Source organism: Diceros bicornis, chromosome 16, assembly GCF_020826845.1.
Source record: "Diceros bicornis minor isolate mBicDic1 chromosome 16, mDicBic1.mat.cur, whole genome shotgun sequence".
In the NCBI taxonomy this organism is placed as follows: Eukaryota; Metazoa; Chordata; class Mammalia; order Perissodactyla; family Rhinocerotidae; genus Diceros; species Diceros bicornis.
This window is the reverse complement of record NC_080755.1, coordinates 28458272-28485616: the sequence shown is the minus strand read 5'-3', so window position 1 is coordinate 28485616 and position 27345 is coordinate 28458272. Positions and strand designations below refer to the sequence as shown.

The 27345-nt window shown below is 34.0% G+C and overlaps 1 protein-coding gene across 3 annotated transcripts in view; it reads left to right on the top strand.

Annotated features, from left to right (window-relative positions):
- The window catches only part of NOL4 (nucleolar protein 4), a 432326-nt gene that overhangs the window by 125857 nt on the left and 279124 nt on the right, over positions 1-27345 (top strand). For 2 of the 3 annotated variants that reach the window (XM_058556965.1, XM_058556968.1), the window contains exon 2: positions 17519-17668. In XM_058556965.1, the coding sequence (XP_058412948.1) occupies positions 17597-17668 (72 nt within the window). In that variant the 5' untranslated portion in view covers positions 17519-17596. Of the gene's footprint in view, positions 1-17518; positions 17669-18648; positions 18712-27345 lie in introns of all 3 variants that reach the window. The other variant, XM_058556967.1, reaches the window with a different exon arrangement.

Sequence of the window (27345 nt, the reverse complement as noted above, 5' to 3'; positions counted from 1 at the left end):
TGTCTTTACAGAGAAAATGTTTTTAATTTTAATGAAGTCGAGTTTATGAATTATATCTTTCATCCATAGTACCCTTGGTGTTGTACCACAAAATCATTGGATGCCTAAGATCATCTAGATTTTTTCCCCATATTATCTTCTAGTAGTTTTCATAGTTTTGAGTTTTATATTTAGGTCTATGATCTATTTTGAGTTAATTTTTGTGAAGAGTGTAAGGTCTGTATCTAGATTCACTTTCTTTTTTTTTTTTTTGCATGCCAATGTCCAGTTATTCCAGTGCCATTTGTTGAAAAGCCTATCTTTCCTCCATTGTATTGCCTTTGCTCCTTTGTCAAAGATTAGTTTGACTATATTTATGTGGGTCTATTTCTGCACTTTATATTCTGTTCCATTGATCTATTTGTCTATTCTTTTGCCAATATGACACTGTCTTGGTTACCATAGCTTTTTCATAAGTCTTGAAGTCAGATAGTGTAGAATACTGTGTTGACTCTTCTTTCCCATTTTTTCCCACTTTTTTTAGGGAACTATCCCCCAAACTCTGTCTCTTTATGTAAAAGGCTTAGTCAGATATTTGAAGGACACACATTATCCATAATAAAGTAACAACTAACCTTTGTTGAATGCTTATTAAATTTCATTCAAAGTTCCAGTAATTGTCAAATCAAGCCAAACAGATAAGCGTGCTATAAGTATCTTCATATTTCAGATGAGGAAACCAAGCCCCAGAGAAATGTTAAAGAATTGCCCAAGGAAACTCAGGGAGTAAATGGTGGAATATGGTATCACTCCCCAATACCTAGAGCATGAGCCAACTGTTTGGCAAAGAGATTCTACAACTTATCCAGGTTATAGAGACACAAATTATACTCTAATTGAACATTTACTGATCAAATGCTATGTACCAAGGACCACTCTAGGTATTAAAATTTCAAAATAATTATCACCTAGCATCTTCTCTTGATGAATTCATTGTGCAGAGTAAGGATCTTATAGTGAAGAGATAATTTAAAATACAACATAGTAGCTTTTTTCATAATACTAGCACCAAACTGGAATCAACCTAGATGCCCAACAGCTGGAAAATGGACAAATTGTGGCTTAGTCATGCAATGGAATATTATTCAGAAATAAAAAGAATGGACTCCCAATGCACACAAAAACGTGAATAAATGTCTAGGTTATTATGCTAAATGAAAGAAATGAGACACAAACAAGTACACAAGTATATACTCAATAATCTCACTTATATAAACATTTGGAATAGGCAAATTCTAACCTCTAGTGATTGAAATCATCAGTCATTGCTTTGAAAGGGTTGACTAAGAAGGAGTATGAAAGAACTGTCTAGGGTGATGGAAATGTTTGTTGTTTGATGCATTTACCTAAACTGGCTGAACAGTATACTTCAGATCTGAGCATTACACTGTATATAAATTCTAAAAAAGAAAAAAATGAGGAAAAAAACAAAAAAGCATATTAAATGCTAAAAATGGGGATTAGCAAAGGGAGGTAGAAGCACAGGGGACTAAATGACTAACTTAGCTTTGAGGAGTCAAGGAAAGCTTCATGGAAGACTGGACATGTGAGTTGGGTTTTGAAGGGAAAATAAGAATTTGCCAGTTGAAGACAGACATTCTAGGAAGGAAGCAGAGAATATTTATTTATTAATTCCTGACTTTATTCATTTATCTGCTCAAAAATTACAGTCCATTTATTCTCTGCTTGGTATGATTCTAGGTCCTTGTGATATAGCAGTGAAAAAAGAAGTATGCAGTCTTTGTCCTCAGAAAGCTTAGATTCTAATGGAGAAGTCATGCGTTTTATGAAATTTTCGGGGAAAGTTGAAAAGTTCATTGTGCTTAGAATGTGTTGGAATGGTGAAAGATCAAGTAGGTAGTGGTAAGTAATTTGGAGCCAGATTAAGAAAATTTAAATGTATAATAAATTAAGGAGTTTGAATTTTACCTTCTAGGCATGAGAGTCTAGTAGAAATTTATGAATCATAAGTTGATGTAGTTACAATTTTTTAAGGAAGATTATTTTGGCAACTTGAGGACAGATTGGAACAGGGAGAAATTAATGGAAAAGTGATAAAGAGAATGCTGTTTCCATAGTCTAAGCCAAGGTTGGCAGAAACTCACTACATGTACCACCTCATATTTTTGAGCCCATAGTAGACACAGGTTAGCCCATGCTAGCCTGTAAAGGTACTCTTCCCATCAAGCCAAAACAAGGCTTTACATACTAGATAGCCACTATCAAAGATTATTTGGCACATGTAATGAAACCTATTTGCAATTCCTGGTCTAGGCTCCAAAAGTAATTTCCTTGGCTAGCAAATCAGGAGTCCAACAGAAAAGGGGGAGGGAGTGGATTGGAGAGCCTGTCTAGAGGTAGAATTTTTTGATTACTGGATAAAAGAACAGTTCAGAATTTTAGATTGCAAATCTAGGCGACAATACCATTAACCATAATAATAATAACCACCACCACCACACAGGGCATAGAATGTGTTTGGATTCTTGGGGAAGTGTGATAAAGTTTTGACAAAGATCTCACTTAGACATCTCATGAGTTAAATCTTCACGTTTACGTCCCAGTGAAACTGTTGTAGCTCTTCTAATCAATTTAGAAGGGAAGAATCTTTCTTTGTGGGCTTTAATTCCTTGCCTTGTAATTAGGTCAAAAATTACTACTTTGTGGCCATATCTACCTCACTCAGTTACTACTCTCAGAGTTTTCCTAAAATCAAGCCTTTCTTTTTTCTGGGATTATGACTCACCAAATTAGTTTCTTAACTTTAGTAAAGGCTTTAAATTATTTTTTTTACCCTGTTAGCATTTCCTCCCAAATATACTCATGCATTATAGGCTATTGGCCATGGACACCATACATCCTTTAACCTGCTAATTTTTTTATAATTTGCAATGAATATTAGCATCTCATTTTTATTTGCCTCGCTCTGGTACTAAAGGTATAAAAGGAACTTTACCCCTCTTTTAGGTAATGATTATGTCTGTTAGTTAAGGGAAAATGCAAGAAGATGTAGTTGAAATTTTCCATCATAGCCAAATACTGAATTATCCACAATGATGACCGAAAGAGATAGCTCAAATAATTAAATCTTCAGATAAATTTATATTAAATCAGTTTTAAAGTAGAGAAATTTAGTTTTTACCTTTTTCTTGGTTACTGCATTACCATTAATAGATGTTAGTGCAGTGAAATAATGAAAAAGCAGGGAATCATGCAGCCTAAATAATAACTGGTTAATCAGTACCTCAAAATCGAAAGTTACTTGTAGTTCAAGGGCAGCAACAGCACGTGTCAGGGAAGTGGTGGAAAGTCACTCCCGTAAGACACTATCTGACAAGTGAAGCTCATTTTGCCAGCGTCTGAACATATGGCAAAACAGTGTTTTTCCAGACTTTTTTGTGCAGGCAGGGGTTGACTTCCTAGTAACTTGGACTTTTGTTTGTGCTACAGAGAGGATGAATATTCTCCATAAATAATTATGATTATCTTCTCATTGAAGAAACATAAACTTGGAATTCAATACTGTTTTCTGGCATAAATCATCAATTTTAGAAAGAAGTAAAATTAAATTTTCTCTGTTTTTGCAAACGAATTGCTGGTACAAAATTAATAGATTTTGTAGAGGTTTGCCTTTCACAAAAACATCTTTTTTTAGGTTGAAATACTTCATTTTTCTCTTTATGCTACTTTTGCTTTGTACTATTTTTTTCTTTTCCCAGAAATATTTTTCATTTGAAATTCTGCAAGTTATTTTGTTGTTTTCCTTTTTAAAAATACAGTCAGTAACTCAAATAATTTAGAAGATGTTAAAGAATGCTGCAGATTAAAAGTTCTTAATTTGGTTTATAAACATACTATTTTACATATAATTAGGGTGAATTTCTTTAATAATCAATACATAAAATCAAAGATATTTTTAGCTGATGGTTTCTTACCAATGATTTACTTTACCAGTTGTTTTGTTGTTGTTGTTTATTTTTTTATTTATTTATATTTTTGGTGAGGAAGATCAGCCCTGAGCTAACACCCACTGCCAATCTTCCTCTTTTTGCTGAGGAAGATTGTCCCTGAGCTGACATCTGTGCCCATCTTCCTCTATTTTGTATGTGGGTTGCCATCACAGCATGGCTTGATGAGCAGTGTGTAGGTCTGCGCCTGGGATCTGGGCCTGTGAACCCCCCGGGCCAGCGAAGAAGCGGAGTGTGTGAACTTAACCACTACACCACCCAGCTGGCCCCTCTTGTTTATTTTTAAATATATGAGTGAACTGAAGCCCTGAGAGCCAAATGGCTGGATCTTCCCTAAAGTTGAAAAGAGAATTTAGGGCTGCAGATGGCCACTGTTAAAATTAGCATATTCTGTTTAAATAAGAGTGGAAATGTGTATTTTCATGTTTCTTTCCTCTTTGTAAGAGTGACTGCTTGAATTTGGAGCACTGGGTTTGTATCCTGGCACAATCTAGTGATTTGAGAAAGTTACTTATCTTCTCTGTGCCCAGCTTCCTGTGTGTAACTGGGAATAGCAACAGTATCTGCCCCCAGAGAGTGGCTACGAGGGTAAAGCGGCACGTGTGTGCCACATCAGCAGGGGCTGCCTGGGCACAGGGCAGACTTAGTGCACAGGAGCAGCTGTTGCGGCTGCTCATTTCCTTCTTTGGCTCCAGAGCTTCTCTTTCATCTATCAACTACTCGCTTTCATTTTACTCTTTACTTCCCATCCCTCCCCCCCCACTTTTTTTTTGTCCCATTCATTTCTCTGCCTCTTAAATCCAGTTATTGATTTCTTCAACTCACCCTCACATTTAAACAGTCACCAACAGTGGCTGAATTTTACCTTCCCAAATTTTCTCTCAACTGTCCCTTCCTTTCCCCTTTTTCGGTTAATCTGGATATACTTTGCATTGTACCGTTACAGTAGTTGTTTTAAGGCAGTGATCTGATTTTGGAATTTTCATGTTAAAAAATCCTTGGAGGGAAGATATACAGATGACCAATAGGCACATGAAAAGATGCTCAACATCACTAATCATCAGGGAAATGCAAATCAAAGCAACACTAAGATACCACCTCACGCCCGTTAGAATGGCTATAATCACCAAGACAAAAAACAACAAATGTTGGAGAGGATGTGAAGAAACAGGAACCCTCATACACAGCTGGTGGGAATGCAAATTGGTGCAGCCTCTATGGAAAACGGTATGGAGATTCCTCAAAGAATTAAAAATAGAGATGCCCTATGATCCAGCTATCCCACTACTGGGAATCTATCCAACGCACCTGAAATCAACAATCCAAAGAGGCTTATGCACCCCTATGTTCATTGCAGCATTATTCACCATAGCCAAGAAGTGGAAGCAACCTAAGTGTCCCTCGACTGACGATTGGATTAAGAAAATGTGGTATATATATACAATGGAATACTACTCAGCCATAAAAAAAGACAAAATCGTCCCATTTCCAACAACATGGATGGGCCTGGAGCGTATTATGTTAAGTGAAATAAGCCAGAAAGAGAAAGACAAACACTGTATGATCTCACTCATATGTGGAATATAAACCAACACATGGACAGAGAAAACTGGACTGTGGTTACCAGGGCAGTGGGGGTGGGGGGTGGGCACAAGGGGTGAAGGGAGTCATATAGGGGGTGATGGACAAACAAAAATGTACAACCCAAAATTTCACAATGTTAGAAACCATTAAAACATCAATAAAAAAAAAAAATCCTTGGAGGTTTTTCCACTGTGTGTAAAATAATATATTACTGCTGAATCTGACATCCACAACCACATTCGGTCTTCCCCATCATTCTATTTGATTCTCATCTGTAACTAACTCCTCTCCTGATTTCTGAACATTGGCTGCACGTTAGAATCACTGAGGAAGATATTAAAAAAACCCCATAGCCACGTGTACCCCTGACCTATTAAATCACTTTCTCTGGAGGAAGAACCTAGGTACCAGAAATTTAAGGTTCACTAGGTGATTCCAATGCGCAGCCAAGACTTGAGAATCAGTCTTGGAGCATATTGGCTTTATCATACTCGACTTATTACAATCTATTTTGACATACCCATTAAACTTCCAGTGGTAGACTGAAAGCTCGTTCAGGAAGGTAAACATATCTTATGTCTTTTTTTTTGAATTAGCCAAAGTAATCTATCACGGTATCTTGCACACCGTAAGCCCTGCCAACACCTACACCTCCTCATACTGCCCGCTCCCAGGCTTCCTGATTGCATCTCTCTTGCAGAACTATGTTCCAAGACATCTGGGTGTCCTTAGGTAGTTGCGGTAAGCTATGTTCTGGATATTATTCAGTCTTCACAGACTGAATCCTCCTCTTCTTTCATCCCTCATTGCTGTATCTCAGCATAGGACAACTGATCTGCCAATGGAAAGTGAGTTTATGGAGTCAACCAAATAGAATAGGAGCAAGGGTACCTTTCAGTTTAGGTAGCAGGGTACTGGTGAAAATTAGATTATTTACAGGTGGTCTTTGAATTCTTGAGGTTAGGACTCTTCAAAATTGAATGCTTTATAAAAAAATTTATATTTATTTCACTATCTCCTTTTTTCTTTATTATGTTGTTTATAAACTGATAGCCCTTCATACTGCTTTTATTTCAAAGTATTTCACTAAAATTGCTATCCTATCAACTAGTTTATCATGATGATTTTGCCAGTAAAGATGTCTGATAACAATTAGACTGAGGAAGGCAAGGTGATAACTCTTTTCATTCCTTGATTACTAGATGGTAAATGTGTGATATTGGCCTTTGAATATCTATTTTGAATAGAATTATAATTGATAATTCAATAGTTTGAATTATCTATTATAATTTAAATAAAAATTATTTCAGTAGATGTTATATTTAATATATCAAAAATTTGACTTTCAAATATTTTTTTAATTGAGTGGAAAATTCTCACAAACTATCTTGTTTTGGTATGAATATGCTTGAATGACAGACATGCTAGTGTCAATATCTATCCATTTTACCATATTATCTCCTAAGCAGATATAATCTCCTGTGGAGAATGGGAGTCAGGAAGGATTGCAAGAGAGAGATCTACCCCCAATGGTTTTGTCTGGCTTCATAAAGCAATTAGGAATGAGGAATTTCAAAAGAAGTTAAATTTGAAACTTAGGAATAGTATCTTCATTTATCAATTTCATATATTTGCCTTAAATTTTTATATGTACATGTATCATCTCACCAATTGGTAATTAGTAAGCCAGCAGGAAGTTAAGTAACAGTGACTCATTTTTGAGCTTATATATAATACAATAAGGGCATTAAATAAGTCAATTTTTTTGAGCACATACTTGTCATCACATACTTAATTTACAAATTTGATTAGTTTTGCTATCCTATTAGCCTTAATATAAAGTTTTTCCAGCTGTAGCTATATTTTTTATAGTAGCCTGAAGTGTCATGTTAGATCAATTAGTTTTTTGAGTTCTTGGTATCTAAGGTTTTTTATGTCAGTGGTTGACCACAGGACATATGCTATAAAATATTCACTTAATTCATTAAATATGTCATTCACTCATCTTGAAAGACGTAAAAACAATAGTATCCTGGAGATGGCTTGTACTAGCTCATGAGAGCTAATTGTTAAATTTTTAGGAATTTTACAAGCCATTTGTGAAACAGCTATTATTAAGAATTAAATGATGTAGACTTATTAAGTAGTTTACATTAAGAGGTGGTGAATAATCAAAATTTATCATTGCCTAATTATTTTATTGCAATATACTATTATCTATACTCTTGAGGTGGTTATTCTGGTCTATAATATCAGTGCAGTGAAAATACCACATAATGGCGCTCTATCGTGCATCTCCTCTCAGCTCTGGGTTCAGTGACTTCACATTGTTATCTTGAAGTACATCATGGTGGAAGTACTTACACAACAGAAATGAGCAAATTCCACAAATCAGGGCTGGATTTATTGCTTTGTTTATTGTCATAGGGCTGAAGTTGAAAGAAGTTTCAATTTAATGAATACAATTTATACAAGGGAAAAATAGTACAACGGTAGATTACATACCATATTAAATTACAAAAAAAACTTACTGGGGAAGGAGTCTGCAATGAAATTCCATTTGACACATCATAGTTCAATCGAAACAATAGGCTGGTTTGCTGGACACAAGTTCAGCAAAAGTCAATGAAAGCAGTCTGTGAGAATTAATTGTCTATATGGAATTTACAATAAAAAATATTATATATTTTATTATTATTCATCAATTGTATGCTACACATCCTTTATATCATTAAAATTTAGAAATACCTTATGTATTTATGTATTTTTCCAAGAGACAGTGGTTAAACATTTACTGGCACACCACCGTAAGCCTGGTGATTGAACTGCTTCTGTTTCCACTCTACGTCCATGGGTTGTGGACTGTTTGAACTTGTATTGTATGAGCTCCTCTTTTTATTTTGTTGCATCTTTGAATTCCAAATCCAAAAGTATTGGAGACCACATAGTTTAACAGCTTTATTGGATATGACACACACCACACAATCTATCCATTTAAATTGTGCAATTCAATGTTTTTAGTATATTCAGAGGATGTAAAACCGTCACCATTATCTAATTTTAGAACATTTTTGTCCCTTCTGAAAGACATTTTGCCCTCATTAGCAGTCAATCACCATTCACCCCTCCTCCCTAGTCCTAAGTAATCAATAATCTACTTTACATCTATGTAAATTTGCCTTTTCTGGACATTTCATATAAAAGAAATCATACAATATGTAGTTTTTTGTGTCTGGCTTCTTTCACTTAGCTTAATGTCTTCAAGATTCATCCATGGCACAACATGAAGCAATATTTCATCCCTTTTTGTGGTAGAATAATACTCCTTTGTATTGTTATACCACATTTTGTTTATATATTCATCAGTTTAGGAGCATTTGAAGTTTCCACTTTTTTGGCTATTATAAATATGTTGCTATATTTTGTATGATTTATTTTGTGTGGATATATGTTTTCATTTCTCTTGAATATATATACATAGGTATGGGCTTGCTAAATCATCTGGTAAGTGTATGTTTAATTTTTCAAGTTACTATCAAACTGTTTCCAAAGCAACTGCATCATTTTGCGTTCCTACCAGTAATGCATGAGGGTTCTAATTTTTCCATATTTTCACCTATACTTGTCATTTTTGATTGTAGCAATCCTAGTGAACATGAAGTAGTATCTCATTGAAGTTTTGATTTATGTTTCCCTGATTACTAATGATGTTGATCATCTTTTTTTGTGCTCATTTGCCATTTGAACATCTTCTCTGGAGTAATGTCTATTCAAAATTTTTAGCAATTTTTTTTTGTTTCAGGTATAACACATAATGATTCAATATATGTATATATTGCAAAAAGATCAACACAATAAGTCTGGTTAACATCCATCACCATATATAGTTACAAATTTTTCTCTTCTGATGAGAACTTTTAAGATCTATTCTCTCATCAACTTTCAATTATACAATGCAGTATTATTATCTATAGTAACCATGCTGTATATTACATCCCTAAGACTTATTTATTTTATAACTAGAAGTTTGTACCTTTTGACCACTTTCACCCATTTCACCCACCCCTTACCTCCTGCCTCTGGCAACAACCAATCTGTTCTCTGTATCTATGAGTTTGTTTGTTTTTTGTTTGTTTGTTTGTTTGTTTTAGATTCCACATATAAGTGAGATCATAGAGTATTTGTCTTTCTCTGTCTGACTTATTTCACCTAGCATAATGCCCTCGAGGTCCATGTTGTTGCAAATGGCAAGATTTCCTTCTTTTTTATGGCTGAATAATATTCCATAATTTTTATATCTATATTAGGTATGGATATATAGACATATAGATACATATATAATATATAGATATATAGATGTATATATATACACATAGATATAGATATATAGATGTATATATATATACATAGATATATATATATCACATTTTCTTTATGCATTTATCCATTGATGGAAACTTAGGTTTCTTCCATGTCTTGGCTATTGTAAATAATGATGCAGTGAACATGGAGATGCAGATATCTTTTTGAGTTAGTGTTTTCATTTCCTTTGGATAAACATCCAGAAGTGGAATTGCTGGATCATATTATAGTTCTATTTTTAGTTTTCTGAGGAACTTCCATACTATTTTCCATAGTGGCTGCACCAATTTACATTCCCATCAACAGTGCACAAGAGTTCCCTTTTTTCCACATCCTCACCAACACTTGTTATTTCTTGTCTTTTTGATAATAGCCATTCTAACAGGTGTGAGGTGGTATCTCATTGTGGTTTTGATTGGCATTTCCCTGATGATTATGATGTTGAGGACCTTTTCATGTACCTGTTGGCCATTTGGATGTCTTCTATGGGAAAATGCCTATTCAGATCCTTTGCTTGTTTTTTAATTAGATTGTTTGATTTTTGCTATTGAGTTGTACGTGTTCTTTATATATTTTGGATTTTAAACCCTTATCAGATATATGATTTTCAAATATTTTCTCCCATTTCTGTTGGTTGTCATTTCACTTTTTTGATAGTATCATTTACAGGATAGAAAATCTTAATTTGGGTGTAGTTCGATTTATCACGTTTTTTTTTTGCTTTTACTTTTGGTGTCATACCTAGGAAGACCTGGTCTTATCCAAGGTTAAAAACATTTACTCATATGTTTTCTTGTAAGAATTGTAAGTTTTAGCTCCTATGTTTAGATCTATGATCCATTTTGACTTAATTTTCCTGTATAGTGTGAGGTAGGGATTCTACTTCATTCCTTTGCATGTAGGTATCCAGTTGTCCCAGCACCATTTGTTGAAGAGACTGTTCTTTCTGCACTGCATTGTCTTGACACTCCCGTTGAAAATTAATTGAAACTAAGCGTAAGGGTTCATCTCTGGAATCTCAATTCTATCCCGTTGATCTATATATCTATTCTCGTGACAGTACCATGCTGTCTTTATTATGTTAGATTTATAGTAAGTTTCGAAATCAAGAAGTAGGAGATCTCCAAATTCCTTCTTTTAAAAGATTATTTTGGCTATTCTCAGTGCCTTGCATTTGCATACGAATTTTAACTTGTCAATTTCTGCAAAAATGCTGGCTAGGTTTTTAGTAGGGATTCATTGAATCTGTAAATCTTTTTTTTTGAGTATTGCCATCTTAACAATATTAAAACTTCTGATCCATGAACATAGGAGGCCTTTCCATTTATCTACATCATTTTAAATTTCATATAACAATGTTTTGTAGCTTTCAATGTACAAGTCTTGCACTTCCTTTGATAACTTTGTATTGAAATGTATACCTACTATTCTATCCTTTTAGATGCCATTGTAAATGAAATTATGTTTCCAAATTCATTTTGGATTGTTCATCGCTAATGAACAGAAACACAATTGATTTTGGACTTGAACCTTGCTGAACTCATTTATTAGTTCTAACAGTTTTTTAGTGGATTCCATAGGATTTTCTATATACAAGATCATGTCTTCTGCAAATAGAGATAGTTTTACTTCCTCCTTTCTAATCTAGGTGTCTTTTCTTTCTTTTATTTGCCTAATTGCCCTGACTAGAACCTTCAGTAAAATGTTAAATAGAAGTGGCTAGAGCAGACATTTTTTTTTTTTTGCTCCTGTTCTTAGGAGTAAAGCATTCAGTCTTTCAACATTAAATAGGATATTAGTTGTGGGGTTTTTGTAGATGCCTTTTGTTGGATTTGGGAAATTTTTTCTATTCTTAGTTTACTAAGAGTTTTATCAGGAAAGTATGTTGGCTTTTGTCAAATGCTTTTTATTCATCTGTTGAGGTGATCATGTGCTTTTTGTCCCTTATTCTTTAATATGGTATATTATGTTAATTCATTTTTTTATGTTAAACCAACCTGGCATACCTGGGATTATCCTACTTGGTTATTGTATAATAATTTATATATATTATTGGATTTGGTTTGCTAGTATTTTGTTGAAGCTTTTTACATCTACATTCATAAAATATATCAGTTTGTAGTTTTCCTTTTTTGTAATGTATTTGGTTTGATATAAGGGTAATCCTGGCCTCATAGAATGATTTGGGAAGTGTTTCCTCTATTTTTCTAGGTGAGTTTGTGATGAACTGGCCTTACTTCTTTGAATATTTGGTCCAGTGAAACACTTTGGGCCCAGGATTGTTTGGGGGGAAAGTTTTTCTAAGTACTAACTTTATCTCTTTATTTGTGACAAATCTATTCAAATTTTCTATTTTTTTTTAGTCAACTTCAGTAATCTGTATCTTTCTAGAAATTGTTCATTTTATATTGTTATCTGATTGGTAAGTACACAGTTGTTTATAGTATTTTTTATAATTCTTTTTGATTTTTGTAAAGTCAGTAGTGATGCTCCTTTCATTCCTGGTTTTATTAACTTGAGTCTTCTCTCTTTTTATCTTGGTCAGTAAAGCTAAAGTTCTGTCATTATAAAAAATATTTTTAAAGACTGCCCTTTGGTTTTGCTGATTTTGTCAATTGTTTTCTATTCTCTATTTAATTTATTTCTCCTCTTTTAAAATATTTCCTCCCTTTTGCTTGGTTTTAGTTTATTCTTTTTCTAGTTACTTAAGGTAGAAAGGTAGGTATGTGATTTGAGAACTTTCTTATTTTTTAAAATAGGCAATTTCAGTTATAATTTCTCTTTAAGAATGAGTTTTTGGCATTTCGTGTTTCTGTTTCTATTCATCTCAAATTATATTCTAGTTTTCCTTTTGATTTTTGTGACCCATTTGTTTTTAGAAGTGTGTTGTTTAATTTCTTCATCTTGGTAGATTTCCTAAATTTTTCTTTTGTCATTGATTTATAATCAATTGCATTTGGATCAGAAAGCATATAAAACATGTTTTCAATCCCTTACATTTTATTGAGACCTGTTTTCTGTTCTCACATATGGTCTGTCATGGAGAATGTTCTCTTACTATTGTGTGGAGTGTTCTATGTATGTCTATTAGGTTTATTTTTTACAATGTTGTTCAAGTTTTCTATTTCCTTGTTTCTCTTCTGCCTTATTCTATTTTTGAAAGTGAGTGTTTAAAGTTGCCAACTATTATTGTTGAATTGTCTATTTTTCCTATTAATTCTGTCAGTTTTTGCTTAATCAATGTGTGTGTGTGTGTTTATGCTACTTAGAATTCTGTTATTTGGTGCATATGTGTTTATAATTATTATGTCTTGCTGGTGAATTAACCCTTTTATTATTATGAAATGTCACTCTTTATTGTTAATAACATTTGTTTTTTGTTCAAAGTCTGTGTTCTTTAATAATAATATAGCTATTCCAGCTCCTTTATGTTTTTTTTTGTTCTCCTTCAACATATTTGCATCTTTGAACCCAAATTGTGTCTCCTCTAGATAGCATACAGTAGGTTGTTGTTTACAACCAATGTGGTGATCTCTACCTTTTGTTTGAGTTGCTTAGTCCATCCATATTTAATGTTATTATTGATATAATTGGATTTACATTGACGATTTTGCTTTATCATCTGTATAGTCTCATCTCTTTTTCCCTCAATTCTTCCTCTATTGGCTTATTTTCTATTAAGTATATATTTTGTTATAAAATCTTAATTCCTTTAATGATTTTAAATGATAGTTTTTTGAACTTTTTTTGGTTGCTCTCAGGATTACAGTATACATTTTAATGTATCAGAATCTACATCATATATATACCGACAATTATACTCTAATATAGAAACTTTACTCCTATATAGCTCCATTTTCCCACTTTTTTATTCTATTACTGTTACACATATAATATCTAGATATGTTACAAACCCAACAATGCGTTGTTATAATTATTACTTTGTGTAATCTTGTATATTTCAAAGAGCCTGAGAGAAGAAAGTAGAAAAGTGTATATTTATAGAGTTTTTAATATTAACCTTATTTAACCTTTTTGTTCTCATACTTTCTATGGATGAGTCATTCTGTGTTATTTCCTTACTCCAAACTCCAGTATAGCTTTCTTCTTGCCTCTTTTGTGCTGTTATTATCAAATATATTACATTTCTGTATGTTATTATACCAATGATACAGTTATTTATGTACTGTTTTAAGCATTTCTCTTTTAAATCAGCCAAGAAAAGAATAAATAAGTAATTATGCTGTCTTTGGCTTGCTTATTTATTTATTTATTTATTTACCTTAACTTTACTGGAACTCTTAGTATTTTCATGTGGATGTAAATTACTGTCTGATATCAGTTACCACTTATTTTCATCCTGGAAAAGTTTTCCTTTAGTATAAGGCATGTCTCCAAGCATTGAATTCTCTGTTTTATTTATCTGGGAATGTCTTTAATTCATCTTATTTTTTTGAAAGGTAGTTTTTCTGGATATAAAATTCTTGTTTAATACCTTTTTATATTTAGCACTTTGAATATGTCATGCTATTGCCTTCTGGCCTCTGTTGTTTCTTTTGAAAAGTCAGTTTTTAGTCTTATTGGGGTTCCTGTATATGTGATGAGTCATATATCTCTTGCTGCTTTCAGGATTTTCTTGTCGTCTTTGGTATTCAACATTTCCACTATAATGTGTCTATTTGTGAATTTCTTTGTGTTTATGGTACTTGGAGATTGTTAAGCTCCAAGCTTATTGAATATATTTCTTCCATTTCCTGAAGGACCTCATTACTCCTTATTTTCTTACTATGAACATTTGGCTCATTTACGTTGTAGGCCTAACCCCTTAAGGCATTTTTGAGATTTAGTAAGATTGTGGACATGAATTGAGTTTGAATCACAGTTCCAAGAAAGTAGGTCCACATGATAGAAGGATAATAGATTATTTTCCTTCCTCGATATATGTGATTTCAATATTATCTTGATTAGCACTGATCTTATGATTTCTTGAAAGAATATTAACTGTTAACCAATGATAGTAAAACATCTCCAGTTTACTCTCCCATAGCACAACTTGTACCTTCTGTACTCTAATGCATGCTACCTATACTTGGTTGAATAATGGCTACCTAAAGATTTCAAGTCCCAATCCCTAGAATTTGTAAATGTTAACTTGTTTGAAAAAAAGGATTTTTTAGATGTAATTAAATTAAGGATTTTGAAATTAGGAGATTACCCTGGATTATCTTGTTGGTCCCCTAAGTGCCATCATATAAGATGTCTTATAAGAGAGAAATGCACAGAGGAGAGACTTACCAAGGAAGAGAAGGCAATGTGATATGGCCTCAAGCCACGGAATGCTGACAACCACCAGAAGCTGAAGAGGCATAGGATGAATTCTCCCCTGAGTTTGCAGAGGGAGTGCAGCTCTGCTGACATCTTTGATTTGGACTTCTGGCTTCCAGGACTATGAGAGAATAAATTTCTCTTGTTTTAAGCTACCCGTTTTGTGGCAATTTGGTACAGAAGCCACAGGAAATTAATATAGAACTCTAAAAATGATTTATTTGATATTTATTTTTCTATACCAGGCTGTAAACTTCACAAAGACCTGTATTATCTGTTTCGTACACCTTGATAACTCCCGCACTTAGCAGAGGGCTTGGCAATATTTGGTCTTTGTAGGATACTTGTTGAAGGAATGAATAAATAGGCTGTGATTTCTACATCACTCATAGTTTACTAAATGTACAAAACTAGTGTATTTCTGGTTATTCAGCAAAGGAACTGAGAGAAAACTGTACATATTTTATGACTGGGAGAAAAGAAGGCAAAGTTTTCTGGGTGGTTTTGCTGGAAGGTAGTTAGATTTTGGATTTCCAGCCTGGGAAAAGCAGATGTTCTCTGAGGAGTACAGGGTAGGCCTGGGTGGTGGGGGGACGTCTGAAGTGGTACTTCCCAGCCACTGTCCTCTAAGCTGCAACAATTTTCCAGGCTGGCCACCGCCTTGCTTCATGCAGCTTCTCTGTACTCTCACTACACATTGGTCTTGCATCACAAGGCAATGAAGGATTATCCAGATGCGGCCAGTGTAGAAGAAGAGATGGCTCAAGATGTTAAAGGAGAGAAGTGAGAAAGGTCTGAAACCTAATGAGGAACCGCATGCATTGTGGTTAATTTGTGGAGAATGGAGATAATGACGAAGGAGCACTTTAGATTTAACAATGGTGAAACACTTTACTGTTTGGCCTTTTTACAACTCATATATATATAGTTATTTAAATATGCTGCTTTAGACACTACTACTACTTCTGAGGCCTATTATAAATTAGGAAAAAACAAATAAAATTCTAAGTAAAAGCACCATGTGACTTGTTTTCAGTTTTGCAGTGAGTTCAGTCTTCGGGACTACTGTTCAGAGGCTTTTGCCTTTTGACTCATTGACTGCATAAAGATTTTGCTTAGATTACTCACCCTCTTGTGCTGTCTACCAGCATTAATGGCTATGTCATGTTACTTCAGGTTATGCCTCAGGGTCCAAATAAGAACATTGTGTGTGTGTGTGCATGCACGTTCATGTTTATGTTTGCACACAGGAAACCCTTTAATGTAAGATTAAATTTCTTGTCTCATTTCAAACATTTTTCATTCTCTATTATCTATGGGAACTTTTGGCTCTTTGCTACATTTCCCACCACCATGGCTTATGCCCTGCTTGAACTTCCCACCCACAACAAATTCTATTTCTTCCAAGAAGCTACTTCAGCAAGAGATGATATCTTTATTCTCTGAAGTCATCTAATACATTGCTTATATTTTTATCGTGATCATCAAAATGACAAAAGACACCATTTATATGCCAACCATTGGGTTACATCCATTCCATATGTTATTTCATTTAATTCTTACAATTCTGTGAAGTGGGCTATGTTATCTCTGTTTTCCAGCTGAGAAAACTGAAATTTAGAGAAGTTTAAGTGATCTGCACAAAATACACAACTTCTAAGTGGAAGATCCAGTTCACACCTAGATAATTTCTAGATCTCACATTTTTAACTTTTAACATACTGTCCGTTAGTCTAATACTGATAGCATAGCAGATGCATTTCCTTTCCTAGATTATACGATATTTAAGGATAGAGATTCCATATTATTTCTTTTATTTCTCTAGTAACAACTTCCAGTACCCAGCAACTCAACAAATATTGATTGGATGAATGAATCCATATCTAAAATGAAATTATTATATTAGAAAATTACTAAGCCTTAAGATATATTTTAGAATAATTTAAGAAAGGTATATTGATGGCTACAAATAAGTCATTATAAAGCTTTTAAAGCTTTAAAAAGGTATTTATAGGTAATTGTGATTAACTATGCCAAATATCTTTTTTCCTGTTTCTTCAAGTTCTATATGTAAATAATGTATAAAATAATGAGATATTCATTCACGATTTTTTGAAGTTTCCTATCTAGATGATTTAGTTCGGTTTATCAAAATGTTTTTAATCTACTTTATGTGTTAACTTTATGTGTAAAATGCACGTTTCTTTATTAATTTTGTGCCCTTTTGGTTTTGTTTCCAGGATGGCGTAGGAGTAGATGAGAAGCTGTCTTTGCGGCGGGTAGCTGTGGTTGAAGATTTCTTTGACATTATCTATTCGATGCATGTGGAAACAGGGCCGAATGGAGAACAAATTCGGAAACATGCTGGACAAAAGAGAACTTACAAAGCAGTAAGTAAAAAAAAAAAAACAAAAACAAAAAAAGAAAAAGGCATGCATTTTGAAATCTGATATTATATATGCTTGTTAAAAGTGTTAAATAAATATTCTATCTTCAGCATAAATTAGACCATCCCATGGTCACAGCCAACATTTAAACTATTATTATTACTGATTCTATTTTGTTCGGATGTTCACTAAGTCTATTGCATATAATTTAAATGTCTCTAGCATTCTCATTTTGTTTTCTTTAAATATACATAAAATGTGGTAGTCCCAGTCAAATGCCCACAAATGGGAAGATGTATATGTGTTATATATTCAATTTATAATATATATTCAAATCATAATATGTGAATTATGGACTGGAACGTATGAACTTTTGTACTACCACTATTGTCTTCACATTCCTTCCCCATCAAATCATGTTAATATGTTCAGATATTTCCTGTTTAAAACTTATAGTCACGTGGATAAGAAAATTTTATGTACTTTTTTTATGGCACCTTATGTAAATACATTTGTCCTGAAAGGTATGCATTTCTTAATTTTCCAGAGTAGGCTATTAAAATATATGTGTTATTTTCATAGATCTAATGCCCTTGAACATTTAAAAATGAAAATATATAATGTGTTTGTCCTAAATTATGTGGAAAACAGTTTTAATTATCTGTTACATATTGAAATATATATATTGTCAAAATGGAGTTATATTATTTCTAAAGTTTCTAATTATACTTACAGTTTGCTCTAGACACTTTAATCTAGCTTTTTATTTAATTAAAAATTTTATGAAATCATCTTACTATAGATATTTCATCCTTTGTAGGAAAACTGAACAGTAAATTATTCTTTTCCAATATGAGCAAAGTGTACATCAGAAGTACTTTATCAGAAATCAGAATAATATCCTTTTTTAAAATTCTTATTGAACTTTGCTTTTGGCTACCTTTATATTAACTGTTTTCAGCTGTATTGATATACAATATCAGTCTGGATCCATTTTTTTTTCAGATACAGAAAAATGTGTGAAATGCTCAAAGTTTCAAATACAGGTACATATGTTTGAAAATTAGCTACTGAGCATAAGAAATAGCTTCTTTTCCATAACTATTTTTTGCTATATTTCCAGGGTCATATTGAATCTTTGTAGTTGCATAATAACCCCTAATACATGTTGTATTTATCTCTCCTTCTCTATGGTTTTGTTTCTTGGCTGTTTCCAAATTGCATGGTTTGTGGGCAGGCACTATTGTAAATTTTCTTACATAATTCTGCCACATAAACTTTCTTTTGACTTACATTTCCTAGGAGACATTCTTATCATGACTAATGACAATGACCTAGCTTTTTAAGACATTTTTATGTAGACTAATATTAATGAACATACTCATTTTGCTTGTCTCCTAAGCCACAGTTGTATCTCTGGATATTAATAGGAAAAAAAATTATATATTGATCTACTAATATCACTAACTGTGTACTCTGATGATAATTCATTTTCATGAAATAGCTACCTGAACTTGATAGGACTTTGTAAGGTAGGACTACATAAGTTCAGTTTTATTAAATGAAAACAAACAAACAAACAAAAAACAGGTGGCTTCACTGTTAGTAATAGTGTGGCAGCCAAATAGGTTTAGGTGCCAAAAGCAATTTAAAATGATGTAGTCTTTGAAATGCACTTCTTAGAGACCTTTAATTAAAATGGAAACATGACATAGACCCAAATCTCTCACCCTGTGTTTTCTTACGTGAAATGTAGAGAATCTGATCATTGCCACTATGCATGTTAAACACTTCCAGTAAATTGATAAACATGTTTCCAACGTATATCGTTTTGCACTGACATTATGAAGACATTTTCTGCATTTTGGGGTACGAATACCAACTTTGAACATACAAGTAGCGTCTGAAACATCATTCATTCCCTCTGGAAACATCCTATTTTAAGATCCTTCTCTTTCCCAAGTTTATTTTTTATTCCCACACAAAGTGTTCTAACCTTTTCCTAATATCGTGAAGGTTCTTTTTGGCCTAACCTTTGCCTTCTGGTATCTCTCAATTGAATCCTAATTAGGAAAATCTCCATTTTATGGAGTAATAATACATCATAGAAAAAAAAGGAATTACTGCAATGCCAGCAAAATTGTGTCCGTGACTCTACAATGAATTTAAGTCTAACGTTAAAAATTAATATAAATGTTCAATTGATGGGGCATAAAACTAAAGCCAATTTGAAGTGGAATGGTTTAGTGGTATTAGGACCCTAGACTGTGGGGTCAGAGTTTAGTTTTCAATACTAATGCTGGAATTGGCTTGTCATTGGTAGAATTAGCTAGATACCTATTGCAATTATAATGGTTCCCATTAAGTTTCAGATGTTTTCCTACTTCTAACACATTAGCTCATAGAGCATGCATGATTATGTTTATTGACCTTCTTTTTCTCCCTTTTCCTACATGGCCAAGAAACCATACTTATACAACTAATCATTAAAGCGTGTCATATCGTCTTAATAATATTATCAATAGATTTAGTGGTCATTTTATTTACTTTGCCTTTTTTGCAAATTGTTCTATGTTTTCACTCTGCAGGAAATGGTGGTCCTTTAATATTGGATTAACTTTTGAATGCTACTTGTTTTTACCTATCTGCAGTATATCATTCCTTGAAATATCTAGGCATTATACAACTTAAATTTTATTGCAATTTGATCTAACTATAGATAAAATTGGAGGGTGTTTATTCTATTGCTCATGAATTCTTTAAAAAATCCACATAAAATGACACATTTTAGGAATATGTAAAGGCTGTCATAATTATTATTTTCAGTTATTGTTGAATCTTAGTGTCTTTTAGGTCTTTTCTTTTTTCGTATTCGTCCCTGTCTATATATTAACTGTTACTGGTGCATTGAATGTGTTTCCTTCAATATGTTTGACTACAGTAAACTCTTGATTATCTATATTAACAGAGTGGAGAAAAGGTGTGGGTCATTCAATTATCACTTATATTTGAACTTACAATATACTTTTGTACTGAAAATTGAAGGCAGGTATGCTTCGCAATTTGGAAATTCACTTCAAAATTAATGATGTAACATTATAAAAAACTAATGCAGGGTGTTGTCTTGTCCGCCAGTCCTTAACTCTTCTCAGCTTCTGCCTGAACTCCACCTTCAGGGAAGACACCACTCTACTCTGGTTGTCTTTATCACTTTGTGTTCTATCACAGGCTAAGCACAGCTGCCTTCTCAGAAACGTTTCTTAAATCAGGGTCCGATTAAAGGATTAAGTTTCAAAGCTCTTTCTTGCTACATGTAAAATTAGAGTAACTGGTGGAAATCCAAGAACTCAGGGGGAACGTCAGTGTTTTCAATAGAGAGAACAGTCTGCATATATATATGTGTATATGTACACACACACACACACACACACAACTTGTAGTGTGATACAGTAAACTTACATGTATTACTCACATGTATAGCTGCCAATAATTACATTCATTTAATTCAGAATGGAGAGCATATGCTATAGCTGAAAGAAAATAGGCTAGAAGCCAGACAAACTCAGTTTCAAATATCAAACCTAGCACTTCCTATCTGTGTCACTTTTGGCAAATCATTTACTTTTTTTCTCTTCCTGGTTAGAGGGAGATAACGATATACATGGTGTGATAAGATAAATGAGTTAAGATGCGTAAAGTGCTTGGCATATGATAAACTTTTGAATAATGTTATTTCTCCTTCTTTATCAAGTCACTACTCATGCTCCAGGTAGAAAGACGAGCAGGACAATTAACATAGTTCTGTCATTACCCTCATTATAATTATGGATATAATTTCCTCTGCCTGTCCCGATGCCTCCGTGTTGGGAGATAGGAATAGTAATAACTTATGCATTCTTTTATGTGCATCCTGTAGATGTCGCTATCCCTGGAAGTCCACAGTGTAACTTTGATCCAAGGTTTGACTGGGCGGACGGAAGATGTGAAAGCAGGCCAGAGTTCCTATGTTTAGGAGCTCCCTGCTAGATGAAGTTTATGAGAATTTCAGTTATTTCATTTGCTTTTTCCAAAGTTTAAGTGTTAATTTAATTTCAAACTAATTTTCTGAAAAATTGAAAAACTGACTTTCTTTAAAGAATTTGCTTTCAATAGGAATCGAATAGTCCTTTCCAGGGACGTACTGTAGAAAAATAACATATCATGCAGAACTTCTACATTCCTACTCTGAAAATTAAAAAGGACAGTCTTTATTCTATCGGATTTAGGACACTTAACCTTAAAACTTATAGTTAGCATCATTTTTGTCCTCTTCCTTTTATAAATACTTACTGGTTTAGCATCTGTATCTCTAAATAGGATATTTTATCTTGCACCAGTTTCTGCTAGTTTGTTACGTAAAAATTCCCAGAATTCTTGTCAACTTATAATGAGACTAATGAGCAAAATTTCTAGCCATGTGGTGTGAAAAAGTAGCACTAAACTAAAATTCAAGAGTTCCAAACAATTCATTTAACCTCTTTTTGGCTTGGGCCACAGTTATGAGGGAGCTGTATTTCCGTTTTCTTCAAACTCCGAAGGAATAATACCAATGATAATGGTGTGTATGGGGCCATTACTGTGCTAAGGGACACAGTAAAGATAGTAACCAAAGTGAGTAAATTGGTTGGCAACAGAAATGTTCAAACATAGTGAATGCATCCTGCTCTTATAAAAACAGATTGGCTGATAAGCATAGCATAGAGGTAGAACATTTTTGCTCCATTATTATCTAGAGAGTTCTCCTAAAAAATAATGATGATGATAAGAACAATAATGAAAAGGATCTGTAGTCATTGGATTTCGTATTTCTAGGATTTTAAAATAGCAATCAAAGAAGAAAGGCCATAAAAATGACTCTCAAGTGCCAGCAGATTTTTACTGCTCTCCATTTTTGTTACAAATTTTGCAGTAATCTGAACCATGTTATGAACAGGCGGCTCCTTAAGTTATAATATGACTTACACTGCGGCACAACAGATGTGACTACACCTTGCTGCATTTATTCTTGACTTGCACATGATGACTTTGCTACATATGCTGTTTGTTTATTTATTGTTTTTCTTCTGCATCTTTGTCGTAAACAAACGATCAAGTGAAGATCATTGTTGTCTGTCAAATTCCTATACTCTGAGACATCATTTTATAGATTTTGCTGGACCTTACACTATTGAAATAGGGGACTATGTATATAATTCTTTGATTATTGCCAGGAAGGCTTTGCTCTCCAAATATATTTCCCTTTCCTGTCACAGTGCCTCAAGTTTTACAATTAGAATTTAATTTATTTGGGTTTTATTTGGGTTCTTGATCCCTGTATCTTTATATGGACTTCACATATCTTGAGCAAGAGAAGCTAGAGGCTAAATTAGGCTGCTAGCAGTCATTGCCACTTTGTGTGACTATTTTACAGATTTGTTTCTGCCTCCCATTTCTAGCTGGCTTGAACTCAACATTAGGGAAGTATACTGGAAGAGAATGTGGGACATGCCCTAGATAAACCTACTGACATCCCAAGTAACATAGGATCTGCCTGGCTTTTGTGCAAATCCTAGTGTGGCATCATGCATAATAGCCTTTGGCATGTGTCTGATATTTAGAAGTTGAGAATTCACATCATCAAGACGAGGATGAAAAACCTCTACTAACCTCATTTGAAAATATTTTCCAAAAAGGGGGGTACTAGTTCTTTTAATGAGATATTTTTAAAAGATGAGAGTATTATTTTGAAATAGATGGAAAATATTAGATTAAAAACTGTAAAGTTTAAATAGATTTCCCAGTAGAAGTACTATCTAGTCATGATTCACTAATAGAATATAAAAATGTCATGTGCCTGTGTGCCTTCTCACTTCCTCTTACTATTTTGAATTCTTCTCTTTTCTGCCACAGATCCAGGTGCATGCATAGGGTGTTACTGAAGCTAAAGGTCGAGTAAAACATTCTCTGGCGCTTAGAAATTCATTTTATGCCTATAAGCCGTCTTTGTTGACCTAATGGAAAAAAACGTCAAAGCAAATTAATACAGCAAATAAGCAAATGTGGGTCCCTGCCTTTTTTATGCAGATGACATTTTTTGTTTCCTGTTATTATTACAAACTAGAGTGGTTTAAATAAACAACTCTTCTTAATATCAAATAGAGATAGAAAAACTTAAAATTATTCCAAATTCAAATGTTTTTTGTAGACATTCTTTAATAGTGAACTCAGTGATAATGTTAAACAGTAAGTCAGTGATCTACAAGTATATTTTATAACTAGTTTATCTTGGAGAGTTTAGGGGTACAAAACATTACTCAATTATAGATATTTTTGCTACTTTTGTTAGGTTCCTCTTGTTCATGTGTTTTTTTTTTTTATGGCTAAAGTAGATGTTAAAAAAAATCATAGAGTCCCTGATGGTGGGGGACCGTGTCTGTTTCACATACGACTGTGTGTAAGCACAGTTTAGCCATCCTAAATCCTATTTAATCCTGTTAAATAACAATCCTAAAACAGAAGAATAATGTACTTCAATTCATAAAAATTGATTTATTTCTCATACAGGTGTAGTTAGAATGATCTCACATGAGCAGAGTAATAGTGCAAATCCTTTATACTCAGAAGCTGTCTTTTTGGTAGTGGAGACCATCAAAAGACATAACTCACCCAAACCAGTTTATCATCAACTAATGTCACAAGCCCTGTCATTAACAATTTTTATATTAAACAATAATGTCCTAATGAATAGATATATTCCTTGAAAGGGAATTAACCTTTTGGAGAAACTGCATTAACTCTTTATGTCCAGCCTAATAAATTGCTACTTCAGTGCACCCTTGTGGTGAAAATGAGGCAATGCAGCTTTTAAAACTACTCAGGAAGATTAATGCCTACTAGTGGGTGATCCTCACTCAGAACCAGAGGTGTAGGTATTCCTGGGTACTGGGATGGTGTAATAGATAAAACCTGCTGAATTTCTTAAAGTATGTGTATATGTGAACCTGTATAAATACCTATATATGTATTTAACTGGCATAAAATATAATAGGAAGGAGGAATAGGAAGTGGGTGACTGGCATAAGATAGTAGAAAGAAAATGGTGCCAGCTTTGATGTCTGCAGATTTGGGTTTAAGTCCTGATTAGGTGAATTCTGTATGTATGATTTTGGTGTGTATTATTTGTAGGGCTGCTTTGAGGCTCAGAAGTAATGTATGTAAAGGTTTTAGCATAATAATTGCTTCAAACATGTTGTTATTATATTGAGGTGAATAGAAACATGATGTTTTTTAAGTGTATGGAGCTGTTTGTGGGCTAACAGATACTGTAAATAGGTTTTTTCTATTAACTAGATATTGAAAAGTCTGTCATTCTTTGTATCATCCGTGCTCCTCAGTAACCTATGGGTAATGCTCACCCGTGTCTTCATTCATGACTTTCCCAGAAATGAGATTATTATTCACTAGCTTTATCAACAGCAATTTTAGTCATTTTTTGATAAATAAAAAGAAAATGGCCTTTACCTATTTTTTATCTGTTTATCTGCTCTACTCCTCATCCACCCGTCCACTCTCATTTTTCTGGGAATATTCTCTCCCAATCAACACACATCACAGCCATATTTGAACACGGCTCTGCTCCTTGACCAGAGTAATCAGAAAAGAGGTGAATCCTGAAAGAAACGGACACAGTGACCCAGCTGCTGCTGCTGAGGATTTGGAATTTGGACCGAGAAATTTCTATCCTGGTGTGCTTTTTCTCTTCAGTAGAGAACATGTAAACATGATATCTTTTGTTATATGTATCCATTAGTTGTGTAATTATTTGTATAGTCTAAAGCGATATTTCTCAATAAGATACTATTGGCTTTCGGGGCAGACAGTTGGCATTGCCCCAAGTACTCCAAGCCATTTAATATCCTTAACCCCTGAGTGTTAAGTTCCAGCAACACAAGCTCCAGTTATTGTGATAATCAAAATGCATCCCTGCTCTCTGTTTTCCAAAGTCGCCTCTAGAGCACAGTAAACACCCCAAATGGAGAGACATTTTCTAAAGGAAATATGTGACAAGTTCTCCACTTGGTATCTTAGAAAAATGTTTTCATTATTTGCCAGTTGTTGAGCAAGTCCGGAATTCAGACAACAAATGCTGCATCCATGGCACATTGGTTTTATCTCACAGGCTCTGCACTTTGCCTGCACAAATATACGACGGCTGTGCAATTTGCTGGACTCCCTAGTAAAGTCGAGCCTTCTCTGTTTTCTTCCATTTCCCCTACGATGGCTAATTCTTGCCTGCTTTGAGTGACTGTTTGGCTACCTGTGGCTGAGTGGCTTTGGCTACCTGTTTCAAAAGAAGTGCTGTCTCCCCACTGACTAGCAGTGAGTAGTAAAGATAAACTTTTGCAGAGGGAGTTGCACTAGGAGCCAGGGAGAGCTTGAATGGGCCAATGAATTCTAGACCAGGAAGGTTGATTACTCCTTGTTCTCCCCAGCAAAAACACTAATATATTACAGTATACACACTCTTCAGGAAAAATCAAGAGAGAAAGTAAATTCCCTGCACTTCCCATGTGTAATTGTGTACTTTATTGTAGCTCTTTGTGCCGCAAGTAATTGTATCAACATTTGCTTTGTTGAGTCGTTTTATTTACATGCAATATTTAGGAATTCTCTTTATTTTGCTATTAGAAAACATGTATGAAGAAAAACTTTTCAGTGCCCATCTGCTCGTTTTTTTCATCTAATATACGAATTCTCTGTTATGACAATCTGCTCCTTAACAGCCAAGTATTCTAACATAGGAAGCAACACAAAAATAGCACCCACAACTTTAGAGATCTATCTCCAGTTTATTTGACTGCCTATCTCTTTGATAGCGTTGCATTTGCTCAGTTGATGACTATTTTAATTATTGTATAATACAGCTTCAAATTAAAAATGTTCATCATCATAAAAAAGATAAAAAAGAATAAAGTTATTTTTTGTAAAGCAATACAGCTAAATTTGAACTGTAATCAATGAAGCAAAAACTATTTCCAATAACAATTAATTAATTATAATTAAATTAAATCACATTCTATTTCTTGTTTGCCTACACCTTGGTCTACTAATGTGTGATGATGTCATGCCCAGTTCATCTACTGTTGCCCTGGAATGCTGGTACCTCTCTCTCTTTTCCTCCTCTAGTTTCTCTCCATCAGGTAGTAGATTTTGGTGCCTTCGCCCAAGACAAGTGTCTTTGCCTTTCGCCTTGCGCTTGTGCCATTTCCTTGTCCCTGGAGGATGGTGACTTATGTCACTGCACCACATTCACTTTTCATTCCTCTCACCCTACATTTGAAGCATGTGCATCAAATTTGTAAATTGCTGTTAGGGGCCGGCCCCGTGGCTTAGCGGTTGTGTGTGCGCGCTCTGCTGCTGGCGGCCTGGGTTCAGATCCCGGGCGCGCACCGACGCACCGCTTCTCCGGCCATGCTGAGGGCGCGTCCCACATACAGCAACTAGAAGGATGTGTAGCTATGACATACAATAATCTACTGGGGCTTTGGGGGGAGAACATAAATAAATAAAATCTTTAAATTGCTGTTAGCTGTCTGGAATTTGACCTGAACTGTCTAAAAATATTCCCGCCTGCTTTAGATTGCCTTTGGATTTGCCAACCT